This window comes from Sorghum bicolor, chromosome 2 (genome assembly GCF_000003195.3).
Source record: "Sorghum bicolor cultivar BTx623 chromosome 2, Sorghum_bicolor_NCBIv3, whole genome shotgun sequence".
NCBI classification, from domain to species: domain Eukaryota; kingdom Viridiplantae; phylum Streptophyta; class Magnoliopsida; order Poales; family Poaceae; genus Sorghum; species Sorghum bicolor.
The window spans coordinates 61,852,942-61,867,633 of NC_012871.2; the positions used below are offsets into that span (position 1 = coordinate 61,852,942).

General features: G+C 49.9%; 2 protein-coding genes across 2 annotated transcripts; one reads left to right on the forward strand and one right to left on the reverse strand.

Moving 5' to 3' along the window:
- Nucleotides 4,225–5,943, forward strand: LOC8083224. Its single transcript, XM_002460296.2, has 2 exons — nt 4,225–5,042; nt 5,401–5,943. Exons 1-2 carry the CDS (start codon nt 4,614–4,616, stop codon nt 5,422–5,424), a joined length of 453 nt encoding a protein of 150 aa, XP_002460341.1. The 5' UTR covers nt 4,225–4,613; the 3' UTR covers nt 5,425–5,943.
- Nucleotides 8,677–10,097, reverse strand: LOC8083225 (probable BRI1 kinase inhibitor 1). Its single transcript, XM_002462447.2, has one exon. The coding sequence runs from the start codon at nt 9,950–9,952 to the stop codon at nt 8,963–8,965; it is 990 nt and encodes a 329-aa protein (XP_002462492.2). The 5' UTR covers nt 9,953–10,097; the 3' UTR covers nt 8,677–8,962.

Sequence of the window (14,692 nt, forward strand, 5' to 3'; positions counted from 1 at the left end):
GGCGGTTGCACAAGTTGCCAGGCGCAACTTTTCATGCATCCGTCTGACACCCCGTCAGGAGGCCTCGTCACGTCAATTTTAACTGGGAAGATCTTTTCAAAAAAAAAAAGAAGACATATACGCCAGAAAGTCAACAATCCGGGGACTGCACCGACCATCGGGCATTCGACGCTCGGGGACTGGTCGCCCAGTCTATCAGCTCGGAACTTCAAGGACTGCGCCGACCACCGAGCACTCGACGCTAGGGGACTGGTCGTCCAGTCTATCAGCTCGGAACTTCAAGGACTGCGCCGACCACCGAGCACTCGACGCTCGGGGACTGGTCGTCCAGTCTATCAGCTGGAAGCTTTAAAGTACTGCACCGACCACCGAGCACTCGACGCCCGGGGACTGGTCGCCCAGTCTATCAGCTAGACGCTTTAAAGTACTGCACCGACCACCGAGCACTCGACGCCCGGGGACTGGTCGCCCAGTCTATCAGCTAGACGCTTTAAAAAACTGCACCGACCACCGAGCACTCGATGCTCGGGGACTGGTCGTACAGTACAGCGACACAGAATTCTAAAAAGCACTTGGTGCTTGGTGACTGGTCGATTAATCTATTCAATTGCAGTCAGACTGGTAAATTCCACTGTTTAGACCTTGCTACAAGGTTCATACTTTCGCCTTCCAGCAAGCTCGGGGACTACATCGGTACGATGCATCTCGCGATGCATCTCAGTTACAGAATTTCTTTGAGGACTTTTGTTTTGACCCTGGCACCACGTGCCTGCGTCACCTACTACCAGGCTCGGGGACTAAGTGGGCACACTTCACCTTGCGGTGAATTTGCTTGCTTTTTTGATGTTTATACCTTTCAAAAAAGTAAAGTGGGCACACTTCACCAGGAAAGAAATCTTTTTTGATTTAGAGCACCATGCATTCTTCGAACAACCTGCTTCTTCAATGTCAATGTTGATCAACTGCCTTTTGAGTTGGTCAAAATATCGTTGCAACTGTTCGGGCAACTTTCCTGAAGACGTCAAGCCTCACTGATCGAAGAAGCTCAAGACGGCGTGTTACACCATAATACATGGTGCTCGGGGACTAGCTGTGGGGGTATAAACCCCTATACCCTTACAGCTGGACTTGGGCCAGGAGGCTTGGCCCATTACGAGACGAGTCCAAAGCTTGATCCGACAACCTGGAGTTCCGCGCAAGGAAACAAGATGTGGAGATCAAGCAGGATTCTGGTCGGTTAGAATAGGAATTGATATCGAATTATCCATGGCAATTGTAACCGACTAGGATTAGTTTCCAGATCTGTAACCCTGCCCTCCAGACTATATAAGGAGGGGCAAGGGACCCCCCTAGGACACATCACATCATATTCTCTCAACACCAATCAATACACCAGACGCAGGACGTAGGTATTACGCCAACTCGGCGGCCGAACCTGGATAAAAAGCTTGTCCGTGTCTTGCGTCACCATCGAGTTCGTAGTTTGCGCACCGTCTACCGATAAACTACTACCGTGGGTATACCCCAAGGTAGACTGCCGACTAGCTTTCGTCGACAGTGACAATAACATTCTTTCAACACATTCTAAATCAAGCTAGTCCACAATTTCTCTAGGGACCTATGGGAGTGTTCTGACATAGTATTCCACGCACGTCACATGCAACACAAAATCCACACACGAGTAGATTAGATTTAGACCCCTAACAAAGAAATCATGAAATTAGGCACAAGAGACACAATGTTTTTTTTGACAGAGAGACACAAGGGTTTGATTATCGAAGTTTGATCACACACCATAAGGCATGGCTTTGGCTGCATTGTGCTTCCTACAAAGAGCAAGACCTCCTTCAACCAAATCCTCGCCCAAGGAACCACAAAGATTGAGCCCAAGTTTACTATTACTAGCTTTGTCAGGGCTATACAACGTTCCGAGGCTTACTATGACCTTGGGAACACGACAAGTGATCCCTATTTGTCTAGGTGACAAGAGTAATAAACACAAATCTATGAGCTTCATGAATAATTGATTGGTTGAGGGTTGAAATGTTAGCTCTCACTCAATCTCCAAAATCCTCACTCAATCTCTACTCCAAATCTCGATGGAAACAAAGCGGAGGTTTGAATGCTATAGAAGTTTTTGGTTGAAGTTAGGTTTAAGTAAATGTTAGGATAATCGTTGAGAGGCGAGGGACAAGAAGTATTATACCGTTAACTTAAAAAACTAAACCCGCAGATATTCTATGCCACTAAAGATGAATAATAGAAAAATTGCAAATGCATGGATGATTCGCAACTGGATACAAAGGCTTGAGCTAATAACATGGTTAGGCTATGACATTGTCAACCAAATTATCTATGCAAACACATAGATTATTCGCAACTTGATAGATATGAAATTTCAAAAATCGAAAGTGATACTATCACTAACAGTTATGGTTAACAGCCGCCAATGATAGATATGAAATTTCATTTCATTCTAGTCCAGTTTGTAGGTGTTTGCATCCACGGCTTCATTTAAATCCCGTTGGTGCCCGCGGCCATGCGCAAGTTTTTTTCTATTTCCCTGCTCAGGTTCACTATCTCTCCATCTCTGTCCCTGATTGACTTAGCAGCACATGAAAGACAGACACTGTGGCACAGACACGTGTGGGGTTATTGGTGGATCGGGGGAGCTACTCATTGCTATCTTTCTTGTTTTTGTTTGTTTTTATGAAAACGAGTACATCCAAACAAGCATTTAGTGGTGATGACATGTTCATTAATAACAAGGAACAATGACCTATGGCCATTCCTTCCATCTCGTAAGGTGTGTTTAGTTCATTTACTATATGAGCCAGGCTAGTAAAACTAAGCTAGGCTAGCTTAAGCCTGTCCTTAGCAAGCCAAGATCGGTTTGTTTAGTTGCATGCGTTGTTGAGCCTGACTAGAATCAATTCGTGTTTGTTTGATTGATTTGGTTTGCATACAGTCACCTCTTTCTGAACTGATGAGTTTACCCCATTTGAGACATTTTCTGAAACACTTGCATGGCGAGCAACTCTGCCGCGGTGAGCAACACATCTCTAGCTGCCCTACATCTCTCTCCTCCTTTCAGCCGCAACCAATTCTTGTAACACGTGGAGCAGCTCGCCGCTGCAGCCATATTCTCGCTCAAGTTCCTGGTCGCGCGCGGACGAGCTTCCGATGTCGGGGGACAGCGCTTGCGAGATCCGGTGCCGGGCGAGCTGCCGGTGCCAGGCGAGCTCCACCCAACCGCGAGATCCAGAGCAGCGCCTGCTGTCTCCGAACGCTCCGTCTCTCGCGCTGCCAAGGAGCGGGCCGAGGAGTACGCCTGTTCCTCCCCTACCGTGCTGCCGTCGTGGCCACGTCCGGTAGCCGGAGTAGAACGAAGTAGGGGAACGAGAAGGGGAGCAGGATGAAGGTGGGGGCAGGGATGGTGACCTCTTCGAGGAAGTCACCGTGGCACTTAGGGTGGCCGTCGGAGAATGAGAACAAGCTGGGAGGAGGACCACCAGCGGGGGAGGATCTCGTGAGGAAGACGGGAATGACGAGGAGGCGATGAGACGAACTCAAGTGAGGCTGGCTCGGGCCTGGCCCAAGGAGAACGACCGATTCGGTCGTTCAAGGTTGGTCAGGCTATCTCAGTACGGATGGCTAGCTCTAGCCAGGCTACGGCTCATTTCTAGACAACCAAACATGACAAAACTGGCCTGAAGCATAGCTAGGATTGACAGCCAACCAAACACACCCGTAGTTCCTTACACGGGCACGGGGTGTGCATGTATTAGGGTGTGTACACTGGGGGGACGTCCAGCTTGCCCCACCGAAGCGTCGAGCGACAAATGTGCCATACTCCCATTTTGTTACCCGGCACCGGCAACAACCCTCCAAATTAAAGAAGCAAGTGTACGAAGAGCCCATGCATCCCCATCGTCATCCAGTTCCCTGCCTGAACATCCAAGGCGCCCCCAACAAACACACATAAAAAAAATAATCATCTCGCAGCGCCAAGCCTAGCCAGCACCCTACACGGCAGATCTAGATGCTACCCTCCTCGCATGCCTTCACGCGCGCACATTCCGCGTGCATCCAAACCGCCACATCCGGCGAGAGGCCCCGTCGCCCGTCCGTTCCGTCGGCCCGTTCTCGTCCATCGTCCCATGCATTCCCGCGCGGTTGCCCATCCGTCCGGCCGCGCCCCGCCCACGCTCGCTGCTTGCTTCCCCGGCCTCCTACCCGCCGGTCGGCCTCCTAGCAGGGCAGGCTCCCACTATATATCGTGCCCCGTCCCCGCACCAACCCCTTCACTCCACGAGAACGATATCTGAGCTTGCTCCACTACTCATAGCCATCACTCTCCTCACTAGTCACAAGTACATCCACTAGCCAGTGGCTACACGAGCTGTGAGCTTGTTCTTCTAGCTAGCAGCTTAATTACTCACAACACAAAGCCAGCTAGAGACCCACCAGAGTGTTCTAGCCAGCTATCTAGCTGATCCGCTCTTGATCTCAAAGCTCTGATAACGAACGGGCAAACAAGAGCTCAGCTAGGGAGAGGGACGGAGAGGGGACAACAAAAACCAGCTAGCTAGAGCGCGTGTGCGTGGCGATGCATGGCATGTGTTAACATGTACAATCCAGAGCATCACCAGCACCAGTCCGCGCCGTCCTTCATGGCGCCGCGGATGTCCTTCTCCAGCGACTTCGCGGTGGAGCCGCCGCCCCCGGCCGCCGCGCGCGGGGGCGCGGCGGCGCCCGGGGACGCCGACTTCGAGTTCTCCGTCGGCAGCCACCCGATGATGGCCGCCGACCAGCTCTTCTCCAAGGGCCGCCTCCTGCCGCTCAGGGAGGCGCCGCATCAGGCCGGCGCCAGCGGGCGGCCCGTGACGCTCCGCGACGAGCTGCGCGCCGACGAGCGCCACGGCCGCGTGCCCCGCGCGCCCAACATCCGGTGGAAGGAGCTGCTCGGGCTCAAGAAGGCGCCCAAGAAGCAGGCCGCCGCCGCCGACGCTGCCGCCGGCACGTCCACCGACGCCCATATGGTAGGTCGTCACTTATATATAACACTAACATCTCGGATACATCTTCATTCACATTAATTCTTCGCATCACTCAGTAGTCCGAGAGCCACTCTCTATCTGGGTATAGTGCATTGTCCCGTTGGCCTGTTGCCACCGTTGGCGTTTGCTGAAAGTTGAAACTACCTGCAACTCTGGGGCATAGAGTACTTTCTTGCTGCATCCAATATCCAAGATTTCTTCATGCTAACTGGGAGCTGAACTTGACAGTACAGAGCGCCAGATTGCACATATATATTTCTTACATTTTTTTTTTAAAAAAATCACAATGAATGGAAGTTGAGATCGAGTTGACAACAATGTATATATGCAACATTCGCAGGATCTTGGAGGCCAGCAGGGATGAAGCACGCGAGAGACTGAAGCAGAATCAGTTGTGACTTGTTAGCGGGTGAAATATTGCATGGTCATTGGGTGGTAAAATGTGCCTTGTTTCGGCTGGCTGCTCATCATCTGATTGTTGATGATGATTTGGCATCGAGCTAGCTAGCTGATGATCTATATCTCGATCATGCATGTCGTCAGTGGCTTAGCCTGCCGGAGATGAAGCCAAACACGAAGACGTCTCTGGTGGCTCACACCATTAATTGTGCATTTCGTCCTTTACCTCTTTGCAGCAGCTTGTTTCCTTCTTCTTCTTCTTTTTCATCTATTCTGGGTGTATAAGGGAATTTTGATCATTTGTTTCTTGGCAGTAACTCGTTGGTCGAGTAGATGCATCCATCCATCCATACATGGATGCTAGCTTCGCATTGTAATGCATGGTAGTGTAGCAGTAGTAGTCAAATTAATTAACTCTCCTCTAGCTGTGCCTATCTCTGATGTTTTGAAAGGGCCAGTTAAATGCAGTACTAGTATTTTTTCCCCCGCTCAGCCCTCACATGGTGTGGTCCCTGATGTACGTGTTGTTTAGCTGTTCCCATGCTTGTCTGCTTTTGCCACAGCCGCCCCTCATCCAAAGCGCGCTTGCAATGCTGGCTGGTGGCTCTCTAGGTGTAGTATATATAATCATGAGTAGTGGTAGTAGCTAGCTTTTGAGTTCAATACTATAATAGAGATTAGTATGTCCTGAATTTCGTAGGGAAAAAAAATATGGTGATGTTTTTTTTCTATAAAAAAAAACTGCAAACCTATATTATTACATGACTCCATCTGTGATCGATTTGTTACAAGATGCAAGTACTACTAGGTGTGCTTATCTCTAGTACTACTGTAGTGTACTAGCTGCTGGTACGTACAGTGGGCATGTGGTCAAAGCTGTGGTGGCCTTGGTCGTCACCAAAGATGAAAGCGTGCTGGAGACCTGCACTGCATGCGGTGCGGGCACACGCAGCGGCATCCACGGGAGCGCCCGCGCGCGCTTATCGGCCGCTAATCGTCCCGTACCGTCCGCGTCCGCCATGCGGGGTCTCTTTTGTCCTCTTGCGCCGGGGAGGTAGCGGAGGAGGGCGCTCGCATGCCTCTGCCGGTCTGGCCTCTGCAGCTGCCGGGCCGGCCGCGGCCGGGACGCAGGGACCCATCCGCATCTCCCGCCCTGTCGCGTAATGCTACTCCAGTACAGTCCTGCAGGCAGGATGCAGCAGCCTCTCTCCTCCGCCTACCTGGTGATCACCGCCACAGTGCTCAAATTTATGAGGTGACTTAGCTGTCAACCTTGCCTCCTGCCTCCACCCCGGCCCGCCCATCATCCTCGCGCCACTGCCGCTGCGCGCGCCTGCGCCTGCGCTCGATCGATCTCTGGCTGGCTGGCTGCCATGCCACCGGCCGTGGCCACGGGACAAAAACAATTGCCTGCATCTGCTGCATGCGCGCGGGGCCAGCGCCCAGCGGCCGCGCGCTGCAGGCCTCACACAGCGCTACAGTTACAGCAGCCTGCACCCGCGCGGTTCAGGACGAGACGGGGGGGGCGGGGGGGGGGGGGGCCGGCCGGCCGGGAGGGAGGGAGGGACGCCGGAGGTGGAGGCGTGCAGGGCAGCTGCGCGTGGCTTGGCGCGGCGTGGGCATGGGCCGCATGGCCCTCTGCCCTAGTCTTTCATCCCTAGCTCTGCTGTCACTGCCCTGCGCTACGTGTGCAACGAAATTGAGACCTAGGCCCAAAGACAAGCGCCAGCTCAAGCCTTTTAGGCCCAGTGGTCCCTCTCATCTTATTAGGCTGGATGATCTCTGACTCTGCTAGGTGGGTCTCGCGGAGCCCAAGGGGAACGACCGAAGGACAGCTTCTGGCTTCATGGGCCGTTGAGTAGAACCAAGCAAATCCACGTTTCGGACTGACCATGAAGCAAATCCACGTTTTGGGCTGACCAGGAGCCTCGACTCTGGAGACTGTTTTTCCTATCTACTCCGTATATAGACAGTACTCAATCAATTCCAAATTGTAAGTCGTTTGACTTTTTAATATCAAGTTTGACCACTCGTCTTATTCAAAGTTTTGTACAAAATATCACTTTCTTTTGTTGTGTATTGGTTTATTAATAAAAGTTCTTCAAGAATGACTTAAATTTGACTATATTTACACAAATTTTTTGAATAAGACGAGTGGTCAAACTTGGGGTAAAAAAAGTCAAACGACTTACAATTTAGGATGGAGGGAGTATAATATAAAAAATTGTATACACGAATTAATATATATATATATATACACAATATATGCACAAGCAAATATATATGTGAATGAATTCTATAAACACTTTTTTGACGGAATGAAAACTAAAAATTCAAAAACATCAAGAAACAATTTGAAGAAAAAACACAACAAAAAAAAAGGAAACAAAATTGGCGCAGGAGAAATAGAAAGGAGCCCAAGGTAATGACTAATGAGGACTTCAACACCATCAATCGGCTAGGGCTCGACAAAATTCAGTAGCGCATGAGCAGCTAATCTGGAGATGAGTTGGGATCCCGGACGAGTCTTGCATCTAGACAAACCCCTTTACTAGAGTTCGTAAAAAGTTTAGCAGCTCACGAATTTGTCGAGCCTTTGATTTCAGTAACAAAGGCCATAGAGCCAGCTTTGAAGATAAAAAAAACACCATCAATATTCCTGGACCATTTACTCTCGCTCGTGCACGTCTACTTACTCAATTATTGTGTAAGTTCATTCTTTTTTTTAAGGCATGTGAGTTCATTCTTAGAGTTGTACCCAACTTAATTATTCAGAACATAATTAAAGACATCTTCACTTTTGCATGACTCAAAAACAAGGGAGAAGATCAACAAGGAAGAAGATCAACAAGGAAATGGATTCACGTAGACTTGATTCGGCTAGACACTGCACGCGAAGGGCTTTGTCCCGGTTGAAACAGGCCTTTAGTCCCGGGCTACGAGTCAGGACAAAGGTTTCGGAACTAAATGTCCCACTTTTTATCCCGGTTCGCAGATGCTAGCTTGTGATAGTTATCACGACTTCATATGAATCCCGATTTAGGCTACTACAGAAAGTTTAATTACCGCTGAAACTTCCACCAGCGGTGCTACTTATCACCACTGGCTGAGTCCCTACTGGGTGATCCACAGGCAGTGATAAACATTTTCACCAAACACAACGCCCGTTAGAGTCGGCGTGTTACGTTGTTGTATTTATACTGTCCATCCCAGCAGGTGCGGCTAAAAAACTAAAATCATCTATAGCATGCCAAAGTACAAACACAATAATAACTCTGACAATAAATTACGAGAGGTTTTGAGAAAAAGAAAAAAAAACTATGTGTATACCGCTCTTCATCTCTTCTTTTACATCTTAATTTACATGCGCCTGTTTGTGAGATCGAATCAAACGACTCGGCTTCTGAAATTCTGATCTGCAAGCTTGATCATATTATAATCCATATATGTATGTGCAGCAGCACGGACGTCGCACGAGCTGCAGCGCCCCTACCGACTACGGTTTACTCAAGCTTGCTGGTGTCGTCCCCGGCCGCCGCCGCCGCCGTCTGCTTGGCCACGGAGATGGAATTCTTGCAGTGCGCGATGGCGGCCTCGATGGCGCTCTGCAGCTCCTCCATGGTGCTCTCCTCCGACGACGTGGACACCTTCACCGACCCGCCAACGGAGAGGTGGCCGCTGTTGGCCGGCGACACGCGCAGCGACGCCGGCGCGGACGACAGCTGCACGCGCCGCCGCCTCCACCGCTCCCGCTCCCTCATCTCCCTGACGGCGCCCGGGCCGTGGCCCGAGAACGAGTGCGGCCGGCGCCGCTGATGCTCGCGCCTCTCCCTCTCCGACTGATGCCGGGAGAATAAGGAGGCGCGCAGCTGCTCCACCATGGACGCCATGTGTCGCTTCACCCACTGGCCCACGTCCAGCGCCCTCTGCTTGGCCCTATCCTTCCTCTTCTCCTCGGCCGCCTGCTGCTTCCCCGTCACCACGTCGCCGCCGCCGCCGCTGCTCTCCTTCCTCCACGCGGCGGCAAGGCCGGAGAAGAAAGGCGAGGCCTTGTTCTTGACCTTACTATCCCTGTCCCTGTCCTTGCTGCTGCTACTGATGCCGCCGCCGTTGCTCGTGGTGGCGTGGTGACGATGGTTCGCTCTGGCGTGGTTGAGGTGGCTGAGGTCGCTGCCGACGCGGCCGACGGGGGCGCGGGACATGGAGAGCGGGCGCAGGTGGTGGCTGCCGAAGGGAGAGGGGAAGGAGAAGTCGTCGTGGGAGGCGGGGGAGGTGGTGGCGGAGCCGGAGATGGGCGGCGGTGGGGGAGGGGACGAAGGTGGGTTTGGCTTTGGCTTGGACAGCAGTTGAGGTGGACGTGCGCGTGATGACTGCGGTGTGTCCTCCATGGCTTTGAGCGCCGCGGTAGGGTTAGCTTCCGCGCCCGCCCCCGCGCGCGTACGTGTGGGTGACAATGTTAGGTGGACAGCTGGTGTGGGGAAGGGCGGATGCATGGCGAGAGCTACCGGAGGAGACAAGAGGACGCTGGGGTGATTAGCAACGAGGACGACGCGGCCGGAGAGGGTTTAACCTGCGTTTCGGCTCTTCGCTAGCTGTGTGAATTTGGGACGGACGGGGATAAGCACGCTGCGAATTTGAAGAAGAAGAACTGGGGCGATAATTCGACGATATCGCCAGAAATGTTACTTTGTTCTTTTGAGGAAAAGAAATGTTACTTTGTAAAGAATGAAAGCGTGGGATTGAACTGACAGGTTGATATGTTGATCGGAATCGGAGAAAGAACAGTAAACGGCTGATGCAACGCAATAAATCAACCCTGTTGAGATAACGTGTGTGACCTGATTACGTACGTTGATTCTAAGAAGCATCGTATCATATTAATATCATTCATACTGAAACAACTGTAGTTTGACAGAAATGGAGATAAATTTTAGCTGCACGGGTGGATCTGAATCTGAGATCATATAACATGTGGAAGTACAAATGGGTTCAGCAGCAGTTGGCCCAGCTTCTCATTTTTGACATGTAGCCCGAGCTTATAGTAAGGTACCCCTATCATCAGTCTAGTAGACTGAGCAGCAGAATTGGACTTCCATCAGCCCTGAACCAGTATAGTCAACCCGGTGGATGACACGCAATTATGTCGTGATAAGCCCAAATGGACCGCACACTAATTGTGACATATAGCTCAATCATCGACTGACGTCTACCTGCACCTGTATCCGTACGTAGCTCCCTAGCTACGGACGGCCATGATATGATGCCGTGTGTCCCCAACAGCTCGCCAGACGTGCATTTCAGCCTCGATCGAGACACACACTGCTACTACTGTTAATCTGACGGCAGCGGCGCGAGCCCTCACGGCTCACACACACACGCAGCAGGGGCAGGGGCGCAGGGCCCTTTGCTTGCCCGCGCGCGGCCCGCCATTAGAGGCCCCGTGGTGTCGCTGTACGTCACTTAATCAGCAGCGACTCTTCGGCGTCATTTGCACAGCTGCAGCTGCCGGTGGCGATCGAGTTCAGGACACACGGACCAACCTGGCGTACGCCCCTGATGACTCGGACATGTATACATGATACAGCTGGTCTAGGAATGGTCCAAGGAAACATGCAACATGCATGCTGCTGCGTAAGCCTCTCGTTTGATTTGGTTTGTTAAAGTTTACTGCTCGTTACATGGAATATTTAGACACATACATGAAGTACTAAATATAGAGTATTTATGAAACTAAAATACAGGTAGAGAGTAATTTGCAAGACGAATCTTTTAAGTCTAATTAATCCATAATTAGACACTAATTATCAAATAACATAAAATAATACAGTATCTATTAAACTTAATCTGGTCTAGCTGAAGAGGCACGGTTACGGCATCCAGATGAAGAGATGTTTCGTCTGGTTGCGTTAACTGCAGAAATGAAGATTCGGAGAGAGGGAGAGAGAGAGATCTGAGAAGGATGTGATGGCCCACGGACTACGTCGAATTGATGAATTCTTCACCCTTTTGTGCTCTTCCGTCGTCAAGTCATTGGCAAGCTGTATCATGTTTCTTGATTTCTCTAATGCCTGTGAGCAATAATCCCAATTGTGACATTTCGCTCGCAGACATAACCAGCATCACCAAGAAAAAGCAGTGTGCCGTACTACTGTCGTTTCTGATGTTCATATCAATGGCAAGGCAGTGTGGCACTGTGGCGTACTACTGTCGTTTCTCATCAATTAGTACTCAAGTAATGGAGAAACCGTGTACTACACCTCAGCATACCCCGTCGCAAATACAATGGATTAAGGTGGCAAAACCCCGCCAGCTCCAAATCCAGATTTTCAAACACTTCTAGATCCAAGAGCTACACCATGGAGCAGGTCCACAAAAATCATAGATTTGTCTCGAGATCAACTCAATTTTGGTAGAGTTGAAGAAAATTACTCACAAGTGCCACCGGTTATATAGAAAAAATCGTTCGTTCTGAAACACTAAAAAACGGTTCGCTCTTTTCCTTCATTCTCGTGACCGAGTGCTGAGGAGCGCTGCTGCCGTGGTGAGCCACCAGCTGTGGGAGCCGCAAAGCCACAGCCTATTCCAGCTTCGCACCCGATCATGGTAGTGAGCTCTGGTCCTCCCATGTGCGAGCTTATTGTGATGAAGAAGAAGAAGCATGTGACTTTTTTCGCATTTTTTTCATTATGCCCCCTTGTAGTGGCGGGCACAATTGTGTGTATTGGTATTCAGTTGAATACCCAAAAATTTTTGGCAAAAAAATTTATTTATATACATATATATAGTATTTATACATATGTGTATTAGTGTATACAAGAAAAACAAAAAATATTGCCTCCTGTCAAGCTCGTGCAAAGGTGAATTACGTAAAAATATTCTCAAACTCCATCGGTAGCATGAACTATATATAGTATATACCATATATGGCACTATACATGTCGAATATGAGCCATTTGGTTGTCAGAAAAATTTGAAGCCATTTACTAGTTGTCAAGTTATTTTTTGAATACCCAGCCTCCAAATCTTGTGCCCGCCACTGCCCCCTGACGTATGGGCCCAGATGGCATTGAGGTAGAGAGAAGCAAACTCAGAGCTAGAGTTATACCAAACACTTGGATGAAAACCAGATCGACGGTGGAGCTGCTGCATATGAGTATTCTAACCCTGGTTAAGTTTTAAATATGATTATTCTAATATCTACCACACCAAATGGGATCCCCATTAATCTTATTTTGGGAGATTATTTGAAACGAAAGTACTATCATATCTCGCTCTGGTGCCATCTGTAGAGTAACTCGGGTGGTGACCAAATCTCGACAATGCATAAACACCCCCCTCGATGATCTTCCACGATCGCGGACAACATTATTCACGTAGTGTCGGTACCATCAATCTTTCTCCCTTTTAGTTCATCTCAAATTGGGTCTTCTATGTTTTGATCTAGCCTCAAGGCCTTTCGTACCACGACGTCTTTGGTTGTTGTCTCTCCTTAGTTCCCTTCATGGGGCTTTTTTCAGAGGTTGTGTGAGCCTGACCTCAAGGATGGTCCCAATTGTCTTGTTGGTTTGAGGGTCCGTAGCTAGTGACCTAACTGTGTGTAAGACAACTCTAAGGTTTTATGATCTATTGGTGGGCAGTCTTTCTTATCATCAGATTTGCCATTAAACCCCTTTTGTTTGGAGCCTCAACAAGGGTGGTCTTGGTGGTCCCCATAGCTAGTGGACGGCAATTGTAGGAATGGTGGTGGCTTTTATCTTTATCCATTGCCCATCCTCGTCGACAATGACATCACGACTCTCTCTTTATTGAAGGTATTTCTCGTCCTCAAAAGATGACATGTTTACTGATGATCAATTCTAAATTTTAAGTCTTTCTAAATTTTGTGCCTACTTTATTTTCATCTAAGATGATAGTTTCTTATTGTTAAACTCTATAGTGGAACTGCTCTATGTTAGAGTTGGTGGACAGAGCTGGACAGATCTTAAAGCATGCACTTTTGAATCTGCTAGATCGAATTACACACCGCACTCTCTCGCTAGACCTGTTTGGCTCACAAATCACAATCAGGAGATTTTTTGGTTCTTTTTTTATGAAGGGTCAGCTTTTTCAGTTGATTATCTGCGATCGCGCGCCACAAATATAAGTATATATCCTGCTACATATTTGCGTATTGCCCACTTGTTGTCATAGATGCGTAAACTCGCCTAGTTCTGTTCCCGTAATCTCTAGCCACGACGATGGAATCATGTGGCTCGCCACATCAAAGTTCCAACAGTCCAATGCCCACCCGTCTGACCGTCTGAGGTACAGTTGGCCGTACGCAAAAGTCTCCATGGATGCTAATCCAAACCTGCCGTCTGACGACAGGGGACGGGCGCGACGGCAGCGAGCGGCAAAGCTCTTCGCTCCCACGGCGACGTCCCCGTTCCAAACAAGCGGAGCGATCGGCACGTGGCCGCGCGCGGGGCGGGGGTCTCGGGCGTGGACAAGCAGCCAAGCAGGCAGGACATGACTCGGCACCAATGACCAATCGATCGCCATCCCTATCCGTCCCGCGTCGCGTTCAGAGTTCAGACGCGATCGTCGAGGCCACGGCTATACGGCTGCGACACCGACACACCGGCCGCGCGCAGGCGCAGCGCTGGTTTGGTTCGGTTAAGCATAGCGGTCAGGTGGTGCGTGCGTGCAGATCTCACACATCCCAGTAGGTGAGCTGTAGTCCGGCGGGAGCAGTGGCGCGCTCTGGCACGATGCAGCCGTGCAGGTGCGATGAGCAGTCCTCGCGTCGTCGCTCTCCCGGCCGGCCGGGCCGGGCGGGGCTTCCGTCACCGGCATGCATGTTCCTCCGCTCCGGAAGAGACAAACCGGTCGTCCGGAGACGGATGTGCCAACAAATGACAGGGGTGCATGGGGAGAGCGATCCTCGCAACAGCCCGAGATTCGATCCCGTCCCTGGTTTTGTCACTGGATTTAGGCTTGTTTAGTTTCAAAAAAATTTGGAAAATTGACACTGTAGTATTTTCGTTTGTATTTGACAAATATTGTCCAATCATAGACTAACGAGGCTCAAAAGATTCGTCTTCTCAATTTCGACCAAACTGTGCAATTAATTTTTATTTTCGTTTATATTTAATACTCCATGCATACGTCTAAAAATTCGATGTGACGGGGAATCTAAAAAATTTTGCAAAATTTTTTGAGAACTAAACAAGACCTTAATTAGAAAATGTGCA

Excerpts from the sequence above, each read along its gene's own strand:
- LOC8083224 (XM_002460296.2), top strand. The coding sequence starts at position 4,614 with ATGGCATGTGTTAACATGTACAATCCAGAGCATCACCAGCACCAGTCC. Across the intron at positions 5,043-5,400 it reads CGTCCACCGACGCCCATATG|GATCTTGGAGGCCAGCAGGG; the intron begins GTAGGTCGTCAC and ends CAACATTCGCAG.
- LOC8083225 (XM_002462447.2), bottom strand. The coding sequence starts at position 9,952 with ATGCATCCGCCCTTCCCCACACCAGCTGTCCACCTAACATTGTCACCC.